The following is a 15,848-nucleotide window of genomic DNA, read 5'->3' on the forward strand; positions in this document are numbered from 1 at the left end:
GATTATGATCATGATTTCACATAAGGACATTATATAAAACAATAATCCAAGTAAACTAGCAACTATGTGATGCAGGTAATATGCTTTGTGCAGGTGAGAAGGAGGCAAATAACATGTTCAGATCTGATATTATTTATACAAACATTCTCTGTTCGGAGACATCTCTTCATGAGCAGTCACTGTGGCCTAGTCTTCAAGCCTATTCCTTGTGAAATGTTATTAAAACTAATGGTGGTCCAATCAGTTTCTTGTAGTTAAACAGTTTACAGAATCAAGAACAGTTATAAACTGTTTATATCTCAGAAGAAAATCAGCCTTGTTGGGAAATAAATATTTCTCTTATTTATACTTTTTTTTTGATAACAGAAAAAATGAGAACTGATTTTGTAAAGCATAGGAGTGCCCTATTAAGATACATACAAAGTTAATGAGAAAAGCAGTCAGTCAGCTAGTTCACTTCTCTTTTCTCTGTACCCAGCATCCATTTTCAAACAACCTCCATTTGGTTCACAAAGCAAAATGAAATTGGACAGGTTACACCACATTGCAGTAAGTCTTTGTCACAAAAAGGTATTCAACAGCATAATGAAGTAAGAAATATGTTAAAACTGGTATATCCAAAGTATCCATGTGCATTCCTGAGATACATATCAACATACATTTTATTAGTAATACTAATAAAGGCCAGGCACGGGTGCAGCAGGCCTTAGTTTCTGTCTCTGGGGACTTTCATCTTTAATATAGTCTCTTAAAAATACATGCATTGCTACATTTTTCATTACCCTTAATTTTTTCATCAATCACGTTAATTTATACAGGGGACACTTAATAATAGCTAATTAACACTTATGACTTTTTAAATTAAAAGACCTTTGGAGAGATTACTGCTGATTGCGAAAAGGATTTTGTTCCTCCCATTAAAAAAAGACGGAAAGTGAGACCGAAGATGTGGCTCGGGCATATGAGGGGAACTTCTCTCTTGCTTCACCGATCACACAACAAATGAAAACAGCAAAGGCCTGCACAAAGGTAATAGTGCTATTAGCCTCCACTCCTGAAAGGTGCCATTATTTTAACTGATTATTAAGCAGCATATGTATTATTCAGAGTGACCTTTAAATAGCTGAAAATTAAATTATAATTTACTGGAGAGATATCTAAAACCATGTAGCTATTATTACCATAAAAAGGACCATGAGCTTGTACAATCTTCTGAAAATATATTTTTATTATTACCAAATGTAGTTAAGAGAGAAAAAACATTGAATTCTGAGGGATTTGAGGGATCTGAAGTAAGAGGGATTTCATGGATATAAATATTTTTGAATAAAACCCCTGTTCTTACAGTGAGAACTTGCTCATGTTTAATTTTTTGACTGTATTCACTTTTATACGTATCAGGGAACTGTTCTGATTCACACCACTTTCCTTCTCTAGTAACATCAGTAAGATTACTTCCTTTAAAAAAAAAAAAAGCATATATCATCATTCAATATATGTAGTAAACAGTTCCCACATTCTCTAAATCTTTATGATTTGACCACATTGCTTTACTTTCAAGCAGCAGCGAGAGCTTGTTGGTTTTGTTGTTGTTCTTATTGTCATTGTTATTATTGTTATTATTGTTGTTGTGATGATGATGATGATGATCATGATGACGATGATGATAATGATGATGTCTCACCATTAGATGCCTCCAAATCCTGACAGACCCCATGGAAATATTCAGCATCTGTAACATCTATTAGGTCTTACATCAGTCTGCTGATGACGGGGGGAATCCAGTTTAGGAAGACTATATTCCACACCATTAAAGAAATCTCTAATCACCTCCTCTGGATGTGGCACCACTACAGCTGCCTGAGGGCCCAAGGAAAGGCTGACTAACATGCCCAGTGCTTCCTCCTACATTCACCCAAGGCCGTGATGCTTCTTCTCTCTAAGAATGAGAATATATGGCTGCCTGTAGCAAACAGTGTTTATGGGTATGTTTTCTAGATAATATGAAGGCAGGTTCACACAGTTTGAAAAGACTGATATCATTCCTGTATAAGAGTCTCCAAACCATTCCCTCTGTTCTTAGGTATAAAGCAAAGTGCCACCTCGGAAGCAGCATTTTGTAGTCCATATCTCATATTAATCACCGTGCTTCACATGGCTTGGTTATCACAAATTAAAATGGTACAGGATAGTTTTCTGCTACAAATCAGACTCAATAAAAATCAAATCCACAACCATATGGATGTGAAGGATTAAAAAAATCTAAATGTATTAATGAAGTTGATTGAGCATAACAGTTTCTGCTTAATAACCTTCTATGAATTGTTTTGGGTCTCTTGGGTATCATTTCAGCAGATAAATACAACTGCACAATACCATATACTATCAGAGATTTCTAAGTCTACCTGTAGGGTCAGCCTGTGGCATTGACAAGTTGGCAGGAACAATCAAGAAAATAAAAATTGCACCCACCCTAGATATACATGCCTCACTCCACAAAATTAGTAGAATAGTGATTTTTTTTAATTGGAAATGTGAGAACAACTGTGTTTCAAACTGAAATTGCTTTTACACTTAGGCTATATCTACTTTTACTTTGAAATGAGTGCATTGTTTCCACAGGAGACCCATTTTCTTGGAAAAGCACAGGGGAATTGATGAAAATCAAAATCATCTCTGGTTTCAAAATTCTTAGATTAAACTATAGAAAAAGTTTAAATATTCAATATTGAGTCTTAAAATAATTTTCATTGCATTCTATTAAAACATAGCATATTCTGTAACAAAAATTCTAAAAATAAAAGTGATACATAAAGATTAATTTCTTTTTCATTATCAGAACAATCTTCATCACAATCTGTAGGACTATCTGTGGGCTTAAACCAAAAATACAGATGGGGCTAATATTATCTCTAATTTTCGTAGATCACGTAGCCTTTAAAATTCAATTTGTCTGGCTCATAAAAAAGAAAGACCTGAAACAAGCAGTGATATATTTTACTGATGAAACACAATATATAATTGTATATATATATATATGATATATATATATATAAGATACAGATTCTGAGAGAACATTCTGAGAGAATGGATAGATACAACTTTTTAAATAAATTAGATTTTTAATTAATTATTTACTCATTTAGAATAGAAGGGTTGACTCTAAAAGCACAATGAGCTGGAATTATCTCAAGATACTCAAACAATATTCAAAAACAAACAAACAAAGAAAAAACAAAGAAAGAACATCAAAACTGTAGAATAACCAATATTGCAGAATAGTTTACGTTGTCTCTGAAGTCCACGGATCTCAGCCTGCACATGGTGGTCATTTTTCTACCACAGGACTAATTGTTCTTCCAGATGGCTGGAACCAACATCATGTTGATCAAAGAAGCAAAATTATGTTTTCAGAAAATAAGATGTTGATCTTTGCAATAATGTGAACAAATAGTCATAATGAAACAGCACATTCTATTGTATCAGAGCCATAGAGGTCAAATAGAGTAAATTTGCAGTGAAAGGATGATGGATAATGTCGTAGGTTTTTGTAAAACATTTCTTTTTCTATTGGCCCCAGAGGAGTTTGGATGAGGCTAATCACACTGGCTGTGAAATTCACTGCTGACCTGGAACAACTAAGAGTAGTACTTTGAAGCCTTTTGTGAGGCATCTTTTCTGTGACTCTTAACTTTTGCTGTTCATTTCTCTGGCAGCTCCAAACTGGAGAAAGCAGCTGGCCAACAGGGGTGCCAGTTCTTCTGGAGAATGCCTGCTTGTTTTGCTTGCCCCTTCAGTTAAGATTTTCTGCATTAACAAAATACCGAGCCACTGAACCACATATGGGAAAACTGGCATCAGATGTCAAGACAGTCTTAGAGCTGAGGCAGCAGGAGCTAGCAGCAGTGTTGTCAGAGGTAACATTTGCTAGCATGGCTGTATGGTGGGACTTGTAGTGAGGGCATTTGCTCAGCTCTCATCAGAGGAAGCAGGACAGGAACCAAAGCAGTACAAGAGAAGAAACTTGCAGCTCACTTAAAGAGTGAGTTGCAAGTCAGTGCAATGACTTTCAAACTGCTTAACATCCTTGGAGCAGGATTCACATATAAATGATGTCATTCAAGTGTATTTGCCATAAAGCTTTGCCAGTAACCACCTCAGCATTATCCATTTTGATATCACCCCATGCTGTGACAACACATATGAACAAAGAGAGTTTTACTGTGTTCTACTGAGTAGAACAAAAATAATTGTAAGTAAGAATAAAAAGCAAATACTGATCATTATATATTGGCAACTTGGTAATGGCCAACATAGTTATAATCAACATCCCTCATGTTAGAATTTCATGCTGCAAGTGCCTTCATAGCTTTAAATAAAAATGCCGTGGTACAGTGTGTTGAATTACCAAATATCCGAATAATGATAATTTAAAAGGAACTTGAAAAAGCCAAGCTTTACAGTTTTTAAAATAGTTTACAATTATTTTTGATTGAACCAAGACAGTTTTAAATCTTTTTCTTTAATCCATGTTTATAGAAAGTTACTGATTTTTCCCACCCTACCAGTAGATGATCATTTTAACATAATTTTCAGTAGCTGTACCAGTGATTCATACTTTACTCTCTCCAAAGATCTCAAATATTAAACAGATTGTAGCAGAAGAAATCCTGATCCTGCAAAAAGCAATAGGTGCTGGAGCCATCATCCCTAAAGATCAGGAGGGGAGACAAATGTTTAAACCCTTGATTTTCTTTTATCAGAAAGGTAATAACAATATCTCACATAACTTGTGACAACAAGAATGCAAGGGAGGGTAGAATTCATGAGAAGTGGTAGTTTGCTCTCAAATACAGGAGGGATTTTTTCCTGTAGTATTTTTATAAGTAAACAGTGGTTTACCAGCTAGTTCATCTCTCTACTTACTTATCTAACAATTTTAAATCATTACCCACTGTGTTACATATAAAAACAACAGAAATAGTGAAGGCCCTGGTAGATTTCCTTAAATCTTTGGCAAATCTTCCTTTTTTGGTTCTTTCTGGGAAGTGTGGGGGAGTTTAAGGTTCAGAGTGGGTAGGCAGTTAAGGTTCAGGGGCTTAATCTACATGTTTGACTCAAACTGGAGTTTCCCTGAAGATTTCACTGTTTTTCCTGGAGAACTTAACGTTTGTCTGATCCCTTTAGAATCCACTCAGTTGAAGATATTCCCAGCACTTATGTGCTACTTCTAGGATTTTGTGAGCTTCCTTGTCGCAAAGGAGCACTGCTGTCATGGCAGTGCATAAATCAGAACTGGAACTTTGGTGTAAATGGGGCTGAATCCAGTAATTGCTTTAAAAGTCTTTGCGATTCACATTGAATCAGAACAGAAGAGAAGCAGTTAGAGCAGTTCAAAGAACATACCACGCTTTGATGTTGCCAGGGATGGATGTATTATTGCTTGAGGTTGTAAGAGCAAAGCTTTACATGGACATTGGACATTAGATGGGAGCCAGTGGAGGGATATGATCACTGTCCTGCAGTGCTCACAGCAGACTGAACCCTGAAAATTCACCGCTATGTTCTCTGCCATCTCCAGCCCATTCACACTTTCAATGGGCAGCTCCGATGAGTCTCAGTTACTCGAGTATTTGCCAGTGGCTAAATCCTCAGCCAGGGGGAAGGGAGATAATTTCCTTTTCAGTTTTAGGGTGAAGGAAAGTTCCTCAGGAAGCTGATGCTATTTTCTTCTCCATGCTTAATGAGCCTTAGAAAACACCAGCATTTTCTTGATATACAGAAGTTGTTTGTCTTTGGCATGTGGGGACACAATCCCTGGCCACATCTTTGAGTGTTGCCTGAGCTCAACCACAGCCAGCTTCTTCATCCTGGAGCTAGCTCCTTGAAATTTGACATGTAATAAATGCTGGGCTTGGATATTGCTAGCAGTTTGTCTGAGGGAAAATGGAGAACAGTCAATTTACTAGGGTGTGTGGCTGCTGGTGTGGTTAAATGGGCTCCTGAGCTTAACAGACACTGTAGCTTGCTAGATATCCCAAATTATGGAGGTTTATATCACACAACAAACCTCGGTGTCCCACAGGAAAACTGTATGGGGCATAGGTCCTCTTACACAGTTGCTTTTCTGGATAGTTGGCAGCCTGGTTTGCAGTGTGTCAGGGTAACAGGCACTGCAGGAGTCTAACTGAGGAGGCACACCTGAGGTAGTCTCTCTGAACGTGCATCAATTTTCTATCTGGAACTGTCAAAAATCTCCATTCAGCACTGTGCATAAGGCCTCCAAAATCTTTTATGACAGCTTTGGTCATGGAAAGATCCTTCAGGGTGTAGGCCAGCAACTGGACTCAGACTTCAGTCTGAAACTCCGGTGTGTCTGACATTTGTAGTCCAGCTCTGTGAATTGAGAAAACAAGTCTACTGCCTTTATAGGGTGAAGTTAATTCATTGTACTGCTTACAAGCTCACATACATATGAGGACGAAATCAGATTCATCTTGCAGGGTGTACAGAAATAATTTTATAATAGATGCATAGTATGGAAAAAATAGGCAACATAATAAGAAGAATAAAATCAATAATAATAATAGTAATTAACAATTCCTTTCCCTTTTCCAGAACAGGCAAGGAAGAGTTAAAACAGTTTGCACCAATTATTGACTACAAGATCTGCAAATGATTGCATAAAATTTCCAAAATATGCCTGCAAGCTTCTATTATTGATGTTGTGCCCCGGGACATGCACATATGGATTTAATTGTCTAAAGTGTTTTATTAATTAAATTGCTATGATTTACCTCTCCCATGTTAGCATTTACAGTTTATGAAACAGCTCGTAATTAGGAAATGACTATACTGATGTTGCTTGTTTACTTTGCAAGCAATACATAATAGTGCCACATTCCTCTTTTAAACCCACCCTCCCAGGCTACCTTTTTTCTAGCCCGATTAATAGGCAACTGCTGCTGGTGCGTTAAATTGCTTTTTGGATATGTGTAGGGGAGAAGATAACTGCTAGGGTTACTGCACAGCAGCATCCTTTTTCCTAGAACAGAAACTTCATCCAGAGCTCACTGAAATTAACAGACATCTTACCCACGTCAGTGTGTTTTGGGTCTGTCTCAACAAGCCAAAATGAGGATTTCTGGAAAAAGGAAAGGGAAAGGGAAAGGGAAAGGGAAAGGGAAAGGGAAAGGGAAAGGGAAAGGGAAAGGGAAAAGGAAAGGGAAAGGGAAAGGGAAAGGGAAAGGGAAAGGGAAAGGGAAAGGGAAAGGGAAAGGGAAAGGGAAAGGGAAAGGGAAAGGGAAAGGGAAAGGGAAAGGGAAAGGGAAAGGGAAAGGGAAAGGGAACAAACACAAGTCACCAGAATTATGCAAAGAAAAGAAGAACATATGTGGGAAGAGAATCAGGACTTAAGATGTTTGCATGGCAACTGGCATTGTCTTCTGAAAAAATGAGTTCACCCTTTCCTACAAAACAAAATCTTGGCCAGCTTTAGACTTCGTTTTGCTAGTGGTTAGTAGATGGTATTTACTAGACAGTAGAAGATAAAACAGTGTTTGGCCTGTCTAATACAATGGGCATTAGCAGCCCTGAACTGTTTTCATGGCTTTGTTAAAACATAAAGTTGTCTTACAAATGATTCCTACCCCTGTGCCTCACTGAGCATTTGGTGTGTGGCAAGTTATATTTCCAAGAGGCAAATTAATCATGGATCTCTATGTGTAAAAGTTATTTGGGGAGAAATCATTAAATGGGATTTACCGACACTGTTGCATTGACTTTGATTGTATTTGATGCACGAGTGAGACCATGTCCATCTGCAGTCTGACTGATAAGTTGGTTTCTTTCTCCTTCTTTGCTGTCTGTGTATTAGGAACAGAAAGTTACTGTCATGTAGCAATGCACTGTAAGATAGCTAAAACCAGATAAGAAGGTCGGACTCCAGAGCCTTATTTCATACTTTTAAACATCTCTTTAGTTTTTCAAAATGTTCTTCAAAGCAATTCTGCTTAGTACTATGAGACCTGCTAGGCAGACAACATATTTGAAAAACAGATCCTTTCTGCAGGTGCAAGAATATGACCATCTGAGAACACTGAACAAAACATTACTGTCACAACTCACAGAGGTCCTTACATGTAGCTACCACTACCCTTTGGAGGAATCCCTATTTTCCTGTGGACCACAGTGGGAGTCTACAAAGGTTTAGTACCTGCCAGGCCAACTTCAATGCTTGCGAATAGCTCACCATCCTCCCTACCCACATGCAGAACTAGAGACAACCACTCAGCCATGGGAATCATTTTGAGGTCAGCAGCAGTGGCTAGTGTTGTGCTCATCTATTCCAGCCTGTTTGGTGCAATGCCATCATGGGCAGTGATACGGGCAGAGTGCTCCCACAGCAGGACTTGCTGCAAGCACAGGCAAGGAGGCAGCTGCCTAGGATGGCTGGCTGCCAGGGGCAGCAAAACAACCCAAGGATGGTGGGTTAATTTCTTTACCAAATGAAGCTTGCTGATACTGCTTCTGCTGTTGTCATTTGAGAGCTTAGAGGATTAAGGACCAGGTGGGGAGGGGGACGGTTGGCAGCTATCAATCCTTCCTGCAGACTGAAGCTCCCATCCCTCCCATTTCCCCTGGGGCAGCAAGAGCAAAAAGCATGCTTCCGCTGTGCTCTCTAACACCAAAGTATCATCTCTTCTATTTCCCATTCCTATGGCTCAGCTTTCATTCCCAGATAGGCAAATTTGCCTTCCCCGCAGCTGGGAAGCTTTGTGTGGACTATGCCTAAACTATGCCACTGGCTGCGCTCTTTCTGAATTCTAGTGCACAAAGTCACTTTCCTTGACATCATGTGCACGCTTCAGGCATCCCACACCTTCACAAGGTGATTTCATCTGGATTCCAATTAGAAGCCTGTGAAGAAATGTATTTGTTGCTCTGCTCTTTTCATCGTAAATATTATGACTTTGGTTTGCCAATGAAATATTGAAGCTGGTATCTGTACAACTAAAATACCAATTATACTGTTTTTCAGTTTCATTTTGTCCTTCACTCCTTTATAAACTCCTTCACTATACCTAATATAAGCAAGAACAGTCAGAAGAAAATATAGTCAGGAGAAAAAAAAAAAAAGAAAAGATAGGGAGAGAAAAGCATGAAATCATGAAATCCTCAAAGATAGATAGCATCTAACATTTATAGGACACAGAAAACCACTTAGTACCCGCACTTGGTACAATGCTCAGCTCCATGAGGGCAACAGCAGTGTATCTGCTCTAGTAACAGTTTTGCCTCTCCATAATATTAATTGATTGAATTTCAAATGGCAACATCAGTGTCAGCATGCTGTCTTCAAATCCCTGCCATGATTTTCAGTGTGTGTACAGAGTGTTTCCTACTGGAAAGCACCTGGAGCAGAAGGTGGACAGCCTCTAGCTGGTGCAGAGCTCTGTGTAATTGCTATGCTCGGCAGCTGTAAGTCCTGGAGTGGTTTCCCCCAGTGGAACAACTAACCTTTGCTCCTGCATTCATCACAGACAATGTAATGGGCAGCTTCTGCTGATTTGGGGTAATGTCCCTGTGCACTCCCAAGACCTGATGCAGTTGTTGGCTTCTAAACTAAAAAAAGACATAGGAAAACTAATGAAGTATATATAAAGAGAAGACAGCTTCTAAAGGCATGCATAAAAATCTTGCCACCAAACGACGTTCTTCAAGAATAAATTGTAACTTCCTAACTGAGGCCTTGATCCAAGGCCCAAGAGAGTTGGGGAGAATGCTTTGTGCTGACTTCTTCTGGCTGTGGGTCAAGTCCTTAGAGCAAAATTTTCTTTTCTCATCATAACTTAGAGCAGTGACACAGAGAATCCCTGATTAAAAAATGAAAATATACAAATAAAACAATAAATACCTTAAATTGCACTTTGAAAGAAATAAGGACTGTGAGTTTTTCCTATTCTTTTTTTCCATCTTAAAAAACAAAACAAACAAACAAAAAAACTAACAACATTCAAAACTGTGAAGTAATGCACATCACCGTGATCACAAGTTTAAGAGTCCATCTGTTGATAGGCAGGCCCAGCTTGTCAGAAATGCCTTCTTGCACGGAAGGCCCAAATGAAGTGGCCGGGGCCTTGAGAAGGATCCTCAGGTGACATCTAGTGCTGCAGTTCTCTGGTGGTGTTAGGGCAGCACGTGCCAGCCCTGCCCCTCCTAAGGCTTCTGGAGGCACTCCACACATCACTTGGAGCTCATTTCTAAGTCAGCAAAAACTGAGCATTACAGGTGCCTTTTTGTGAGCCTTCACTTGCAAATTTGGCCCCACAGACCTCTCTGCTGAGTAGCCCCAGATGAATACTATTCTGACAGCAAGATTAAAAGTGGAAACCACACTTAGCACCCATGTAAAGATAAATTTATGTCATTTTCCTCTCCAATTTTATCTCTTGCGACAGTATTAATCGTCCCCAAGTGACATATTTTTACGATGGCCTTTTCTTTATTAAGTGCAGAGCAAAACCTGTATTTCTCCAGAGCACTGAGGGACCACTGGTGTGAATTTGTCATTAACATGCTAAAGAGTTCTGCTGCATGAGCAGTGTGACCTGTTCGTTTGTATGTTAATAGAACTCGTGTCTAGAAAGATTTGAAGGCGGTCTTCTGGCAGACACACAGTGCTCATTAGGACAAAGAAAAGGCCTCCTGTGAAATAATAATAATAATTAATACTTTTCCACTTCTGTAGTGCCTTTCATTCAAACAACTCCAAGCATCCCGCAAATTAGGCATCACAGCAGTTCTGGGAAGTGGCAACTTCCCAACTACTGATCTGCCTCAGGATCTCATGGGGTGGAGATGGGGAAGGAGAGAGATTTGTCCCAGACTTCCCGTGGAGTCAAGCGGGAGAGCTGTGAAGAGCACCTGGAGTCCTGATGCACATGCCCCTGTAGCCTGACAGTAAGGTGGCACTGCTGCGTACAGTGCAAAGAAGCAGAGTGGTTATAGAGGGTCAAGAAAAAAATTTCTTAACACCAAAAAAATGTATCAGTTATTATGTTTCACTCTGGATTCCTGAAATGAGCTTCTATATAAATGTAGAAATGAAAGTGGCCTGGTTTTCGGTGATACTGAGCATATGTGGCTAAACCTCAGCCTAATTCTGGGCATTTTGATGTGAATGCAGATATCGGACTGAAAGTTGCTGGATTTCAAACAGTTGGCTGTATAGAGTCACAGGAAACAGAAACTGTGCTCCTGGCTCTTATTTGGTGTACAGCTGATGTGTGTGACATTTGTATTGCGGTGAAGGTGTAACATATTTGTATTAGGACATCTCATAGGACCGTGTCACATTGCAAAGACATACTTCTGGCAGAGAGACAGACTGATGAGAGGAGCTGGAAAACGCTGGAAGCTAGAGGCCGTGGCTAGTAACTTATTTCTGTAGGAGACATTTCCTGTCATATACGGAATCACAGAATCATCTAGGTTGGAAGAGACCTCCAAGATCACCAAGCCTAACCTCTGACCTAACACTAACAAGTCCTCCACTAAACCATATCACTAAGTTCAACATCTAAACGTCTTTTAAAGACCTCCAGGGATGGTGACTCAACCACTTCCCTGGGCAGCCCATTCCAGTGCCTAACAACCCTTTCAGTAAAGAAGTTCTTCCTAATATCCAACCTAAACCTCCCCTGGTGCAACTTTAGCCCATTCCCCCTCGTCCTGTCACCAGGCATGTGGGAGAATAGACCAACACCCACCTCGCTACAACCTCCTTTAAGGTACCTGTAGAATGCAATAAGGTCACCCCTGAGCCTCCTCTTTTCCAGACTGAACAATCCCAGCTCCCTCAGCCGCTCCTCATAAGACTTGTTCTCCAGACCCCTGACAAGCTTTCTTGCCCTTCTCTGGACTTGCTTGAGCACCTTGATGTCCTTCTTACAGCGAGGGGCCCAAAACTGAACACAGTACTCAAGGTGTGGCCTCTCCAGGGTCGAGTACAGGGGGACAATTACTTCCGTAGCCCTGCTGGCCACACTGTTTGTTATGCAAGCCAGCATGCTGTTGGCCTTCTTGGCCACCTGAGCACACTGCTGGCTCATATTCAGCTGACTATCAACCAATACTCCCAGGTCCTTCTCTGCCAGGCAGCTCTTTAACCACTCATCTACCAGTCTGTAGCGCTGCTTGGGGTTGTTGTGCCCCAGGTGCAGGACCTGGCACTTGGCCTTGTTGAACTTCATACAGTTGGCCTCAGCCCATCGCTCCAGCCTATCCAGATCCTCCTGCAGAGCCTTCCTACCCTCGAACAGATCGACACATGCACCTAACTTGGTGTCATCTGCAAACTTACTGAGGGTGCACTCAATCCCCTCATCCAGATCACTGATAAAGACGTTAAAGAGAACTGGCCCCAGTACTGAGCCCTGGGGGACTCCACTAGTGACCGGCCTCCAACTGGATTTGACTCCATTCACCACGACTCTTTGGGCCCAGCTACCCAGCCAGTTTCTAACCCAACGAAGCGTACGGCAGTCCAAGCCACGAGCAGCCAGTTTCTCGAGGAGAATGTTGTGGGGAACTGTGTCAAAAGCCTTACTGAAGTCAAGGTAAACCACATCCACAGCCTTTCCCTCATCCACCAAGCGCGTCACTTGGTCATAGAAGGAGATCAGGTTCATCAAGCAGGACCTGCCTTTCATAAACCCATGCTGACTGGGCCTGATTGCCTGCTTGCCCTGCAAGTGCTGTGTGATGACACTCAAGATAATCTACTCCATGAGCTTCCCTGGCACTGAGGTCAAACTAACAGGCCTATAGTTTCCCGGGTCTACCTTCTGGCCCTTCTTGTAGATGGACGTCACATTTGCTAGCCACCAGTCAACTGGGACCTCCCCCAATAGCCAGGACTGCTGATAAATGATGGAAAGCAGCTTGGCCAGCTCTTCCACCAGTTCTCACAGTACCCTTGGGTGGATCCCATCCGGCCCCATCGACTTGCATACGTCTAAGTGCTGTAGTAGGTCGCCAACCATTTCCTCATGGATTTTGAGGGCCACATCCTGCTCCCCATCCCCTTCCACCAGCTCAGGGTACTGGGTATCTAGAGAACAACTGGTCTTGCTGCTAAAGACTGAGGCAAAGAAGGCATTAAACACCTCAGCCTTTTCCTCGTCTCTTGTCACTAAGTTTCTCCCCGCATCCAGTAAAGGACGGAGATTCTCCTTAGTCCTCCTTTTCATGTTAATGTATTTATAAAAACATTTTCTGTTATCCTTCTGATCACTCATGCCTTTCCTGTGATTCCTACTCCTAGCGGAGTTGAGAGGTGCAGAAGGAATTGAGAGGTTGAGAAGGAGCAGCTTGAGAGGTGTCACTTGAGGGTAGGAGTGATAAAGGCCTACAGAAGTACTCAGAGGCTTTCCTCACACTCACTGAGGAACATAAGTCCTTCTGTCAGCACAGACTTGTACCTATAGGGGGTGATAGGAACATCTGTCCCATCAAGCTTAACCTCTGCAGGGTGGAAATGGATACATAAGCATACTCCTATCAGCTCTATCAAACACTTTTGAAATAAACTCAAAAGGCTTACTGGACAGAATGGACAATGTTGTGTCTTTTATCATCTAGGTAGTATTATGGGGAAGGAATAGGAGGAAAGAAAAATAATTGCTTTTTCTGACTAGATTCAGATGCAAAAATGTCCCCCTGTCCCCCCCTCTGCACCCACGCGCACACACATGCACACACAACCACCGGGAAATCTGTGAATTGCACATTCCTAGCTCAGTACTTGTAGACAGCTTTTCATATCATGTGAACAGGGCAAATGGGCTGAATTAAATTTATTAGGTCAGGGCAAGATAACAAAGTCCACAATGGGCTGAATTAAATTTATTAGGTCAGGGCAAGATAACAAAGTCCACCTTGTAGTGTTGCTCTGTCCTCAGGTTTGAAGATTTTGCAGATCAAGATGCCCTTAATTCCACTTGTCAGTCATTTGTATGAACTGACAAATAGGGAAAAGTAGTTGCATATGCAGAGTAGAAACAGTTACGTCTTTAAACAGAGGGACAGTATGTGGCTCGTCTCTATACCAGTGTTTATCTATGCACTTCATGTTGTATTTGCAATGGATGTTGAGCAGACCATGAAGCAAATAGTGTCTTTGCCCTGAAGAGCATCTAATCTAAGGAGCAAGGAGAAACGTCATATATATAATTACTTTGCCATAGGAATGAGACTGCTTCATCTGGCAAATTACAAGAGTACATATTTGAAGGAATAATTTATTGGAAGAAAGTAACTTGCTTTACTGAAATAACAGCAAGTACCTGGAAAGAGATAGACTAAAAAAAATTAAAAGTGATTTCATAGGCAAGAATCAGAAAAGACCTGGAACACGCACCAAGCATTTTCTCATTGTATTCAGATGAAGCCAGAAGCTGGCACATACAGAAGATGCTGTAACTGTTAAGTTATGATTGGACTAGATGATCATGGAGGTCTTTGCCAACCTTAAGGATTCTACAGTTCTATGAAGATATGGTTTATTTGTTTCTTTAGATTCAGTTGGAAAGAAAATAAGCATCTAAAACTGCTGCATACTCTCTCATCCAAATCAAAATTTAGACAGGCTATGCAGAAATTCTTCCTGTTTTCTTCAAGGATTCCCCTTCCCCCTCCCCCCCCCACCTCCTCCCCCCTTTTTTTTTGCGAAGGATTAAGGTTGTCTGCCACTCAAGAATATACCAAATGATATCATTTATCCAGCAAAGCAAATGTCAGACAAAGCCCAGAAATATCAGTTGTTAAATTATCAGTGAGTCTAATAACAGTTTTTTGTTTGATTTTTTGTTTAATGCTAAAAGAAAATAAGAAAGCAGAAGAATTGAAAGAACATTGGGCAAATTCCACTTGGTTCCCTTTATGGTTCAAGCAATGGTTTGGAGTTTCCTTGAGTTCATGGTAGCAAAATAAAACAAATCATACTCTTGCCATGTGGATTGGAAACCATGTCTAGCAACAGAGGAAAAGCAGAATGGCAGAGACTCAAAAAAGAACTGGGAGAAAACACAATATTTTGGAGCAGGCTTTGTATAAATGAAGGTATTTTGGGGCATCTTTACTTATGCCCATGTTCATGTGATACAGAGTTCATTCAGACTAAGGCCCTCAGCTAATTCACTTGCTGTCACATCATAGCTTTAGACAATTTAGACAGCTTTAGACAATTGCAATCCTGAATATTTTAAATATATAGTGTGCATAACTGATAGTGTCATGCCAAAATCAGCAATACACTGCTGATTTCAGTAACCCAGTTTAGAAGAGGAGGATCAGTTAAAGAAAAGTTAGCATTAGCTCGCAAAAGCACTTATGACCTGTTTCCAAAGGGCAATGACAGAGCACTGATGTGGTTTAACCCGGTTGGCAGCTAAACACCACACAGCTGTGGTGGATCTCTGGGATGGGGGAGAGAAACGGGAAAGTTAAGCCTGTGAGTTGAGATAAAGACAGTTTATTAAGACAGGAAAATAATAATAATAATAACGATAATAGTACTACTGCTACTAATGTGTATTAAACAAGTGATGCACAGTGCAATTGCTCACCACCCGCTGACCGATGCCCAGCCTATCCCCGAGCAGCCAGCCCCCCACCCCGGCCAGCCACCCCTATATATTGTTTAGCATGACGTCAGATGGTATGGAATACCCCTTTGGCCAGTTTGGGTCAGCTGTCCTGGGTCTGTCCCCTCCCAGCTCCTGCTGCACCCCTAGCCTGCCCGCTGGCAGGACAGAGCGAGAAGCTGAAAAGTCCTTGGCTTAGTG

General features: G+C 40.9%; 1 protein-coding gene across 2 annotated transcripts in view; it reads left to right on the forward strand.

Moving 5' to 3' along the window:
* LOC310895433 (uncharacterized protein) overlaps positions 1 to 15,848 on the forward strand; it is a 137,353-nt gene that overhangs the window by 91,133 nt on the left and 30,372 nt on the right. Inside the window, exons 4-5 of one of the 2 annotated variants that reach the window (XM_083826819.1) lie at positions 928 to 1,029; positions 1,691 to 8,259. The exons of the other annotated variant lie outside the window; for it this stretch is intronic. Coding sequence (XP_083682945.1) covers positions 928 to 1,029; positions 1,691 to 1,738 — 150 coding nt within the window. The 3' untranslated portion in view covers positions 1,739 to 8,259. Of the gene's footprint in view, positions 1 to 927; positions 1,030 to 1,690; positions 8,260 to 15,848 lie in introns of those variants that run through there. 2 annotated transcript variants of the gene reach the window in all.

Source organism: Anser anser, assembly GCF_964211835.1.
Source record: "Anser anser genome assembly, chromosome: 2".
NCBI lineage: Eukaryota > Metazoa > Chordata > Aves > Anseriformes > Anatidae > Anser > Anser anser.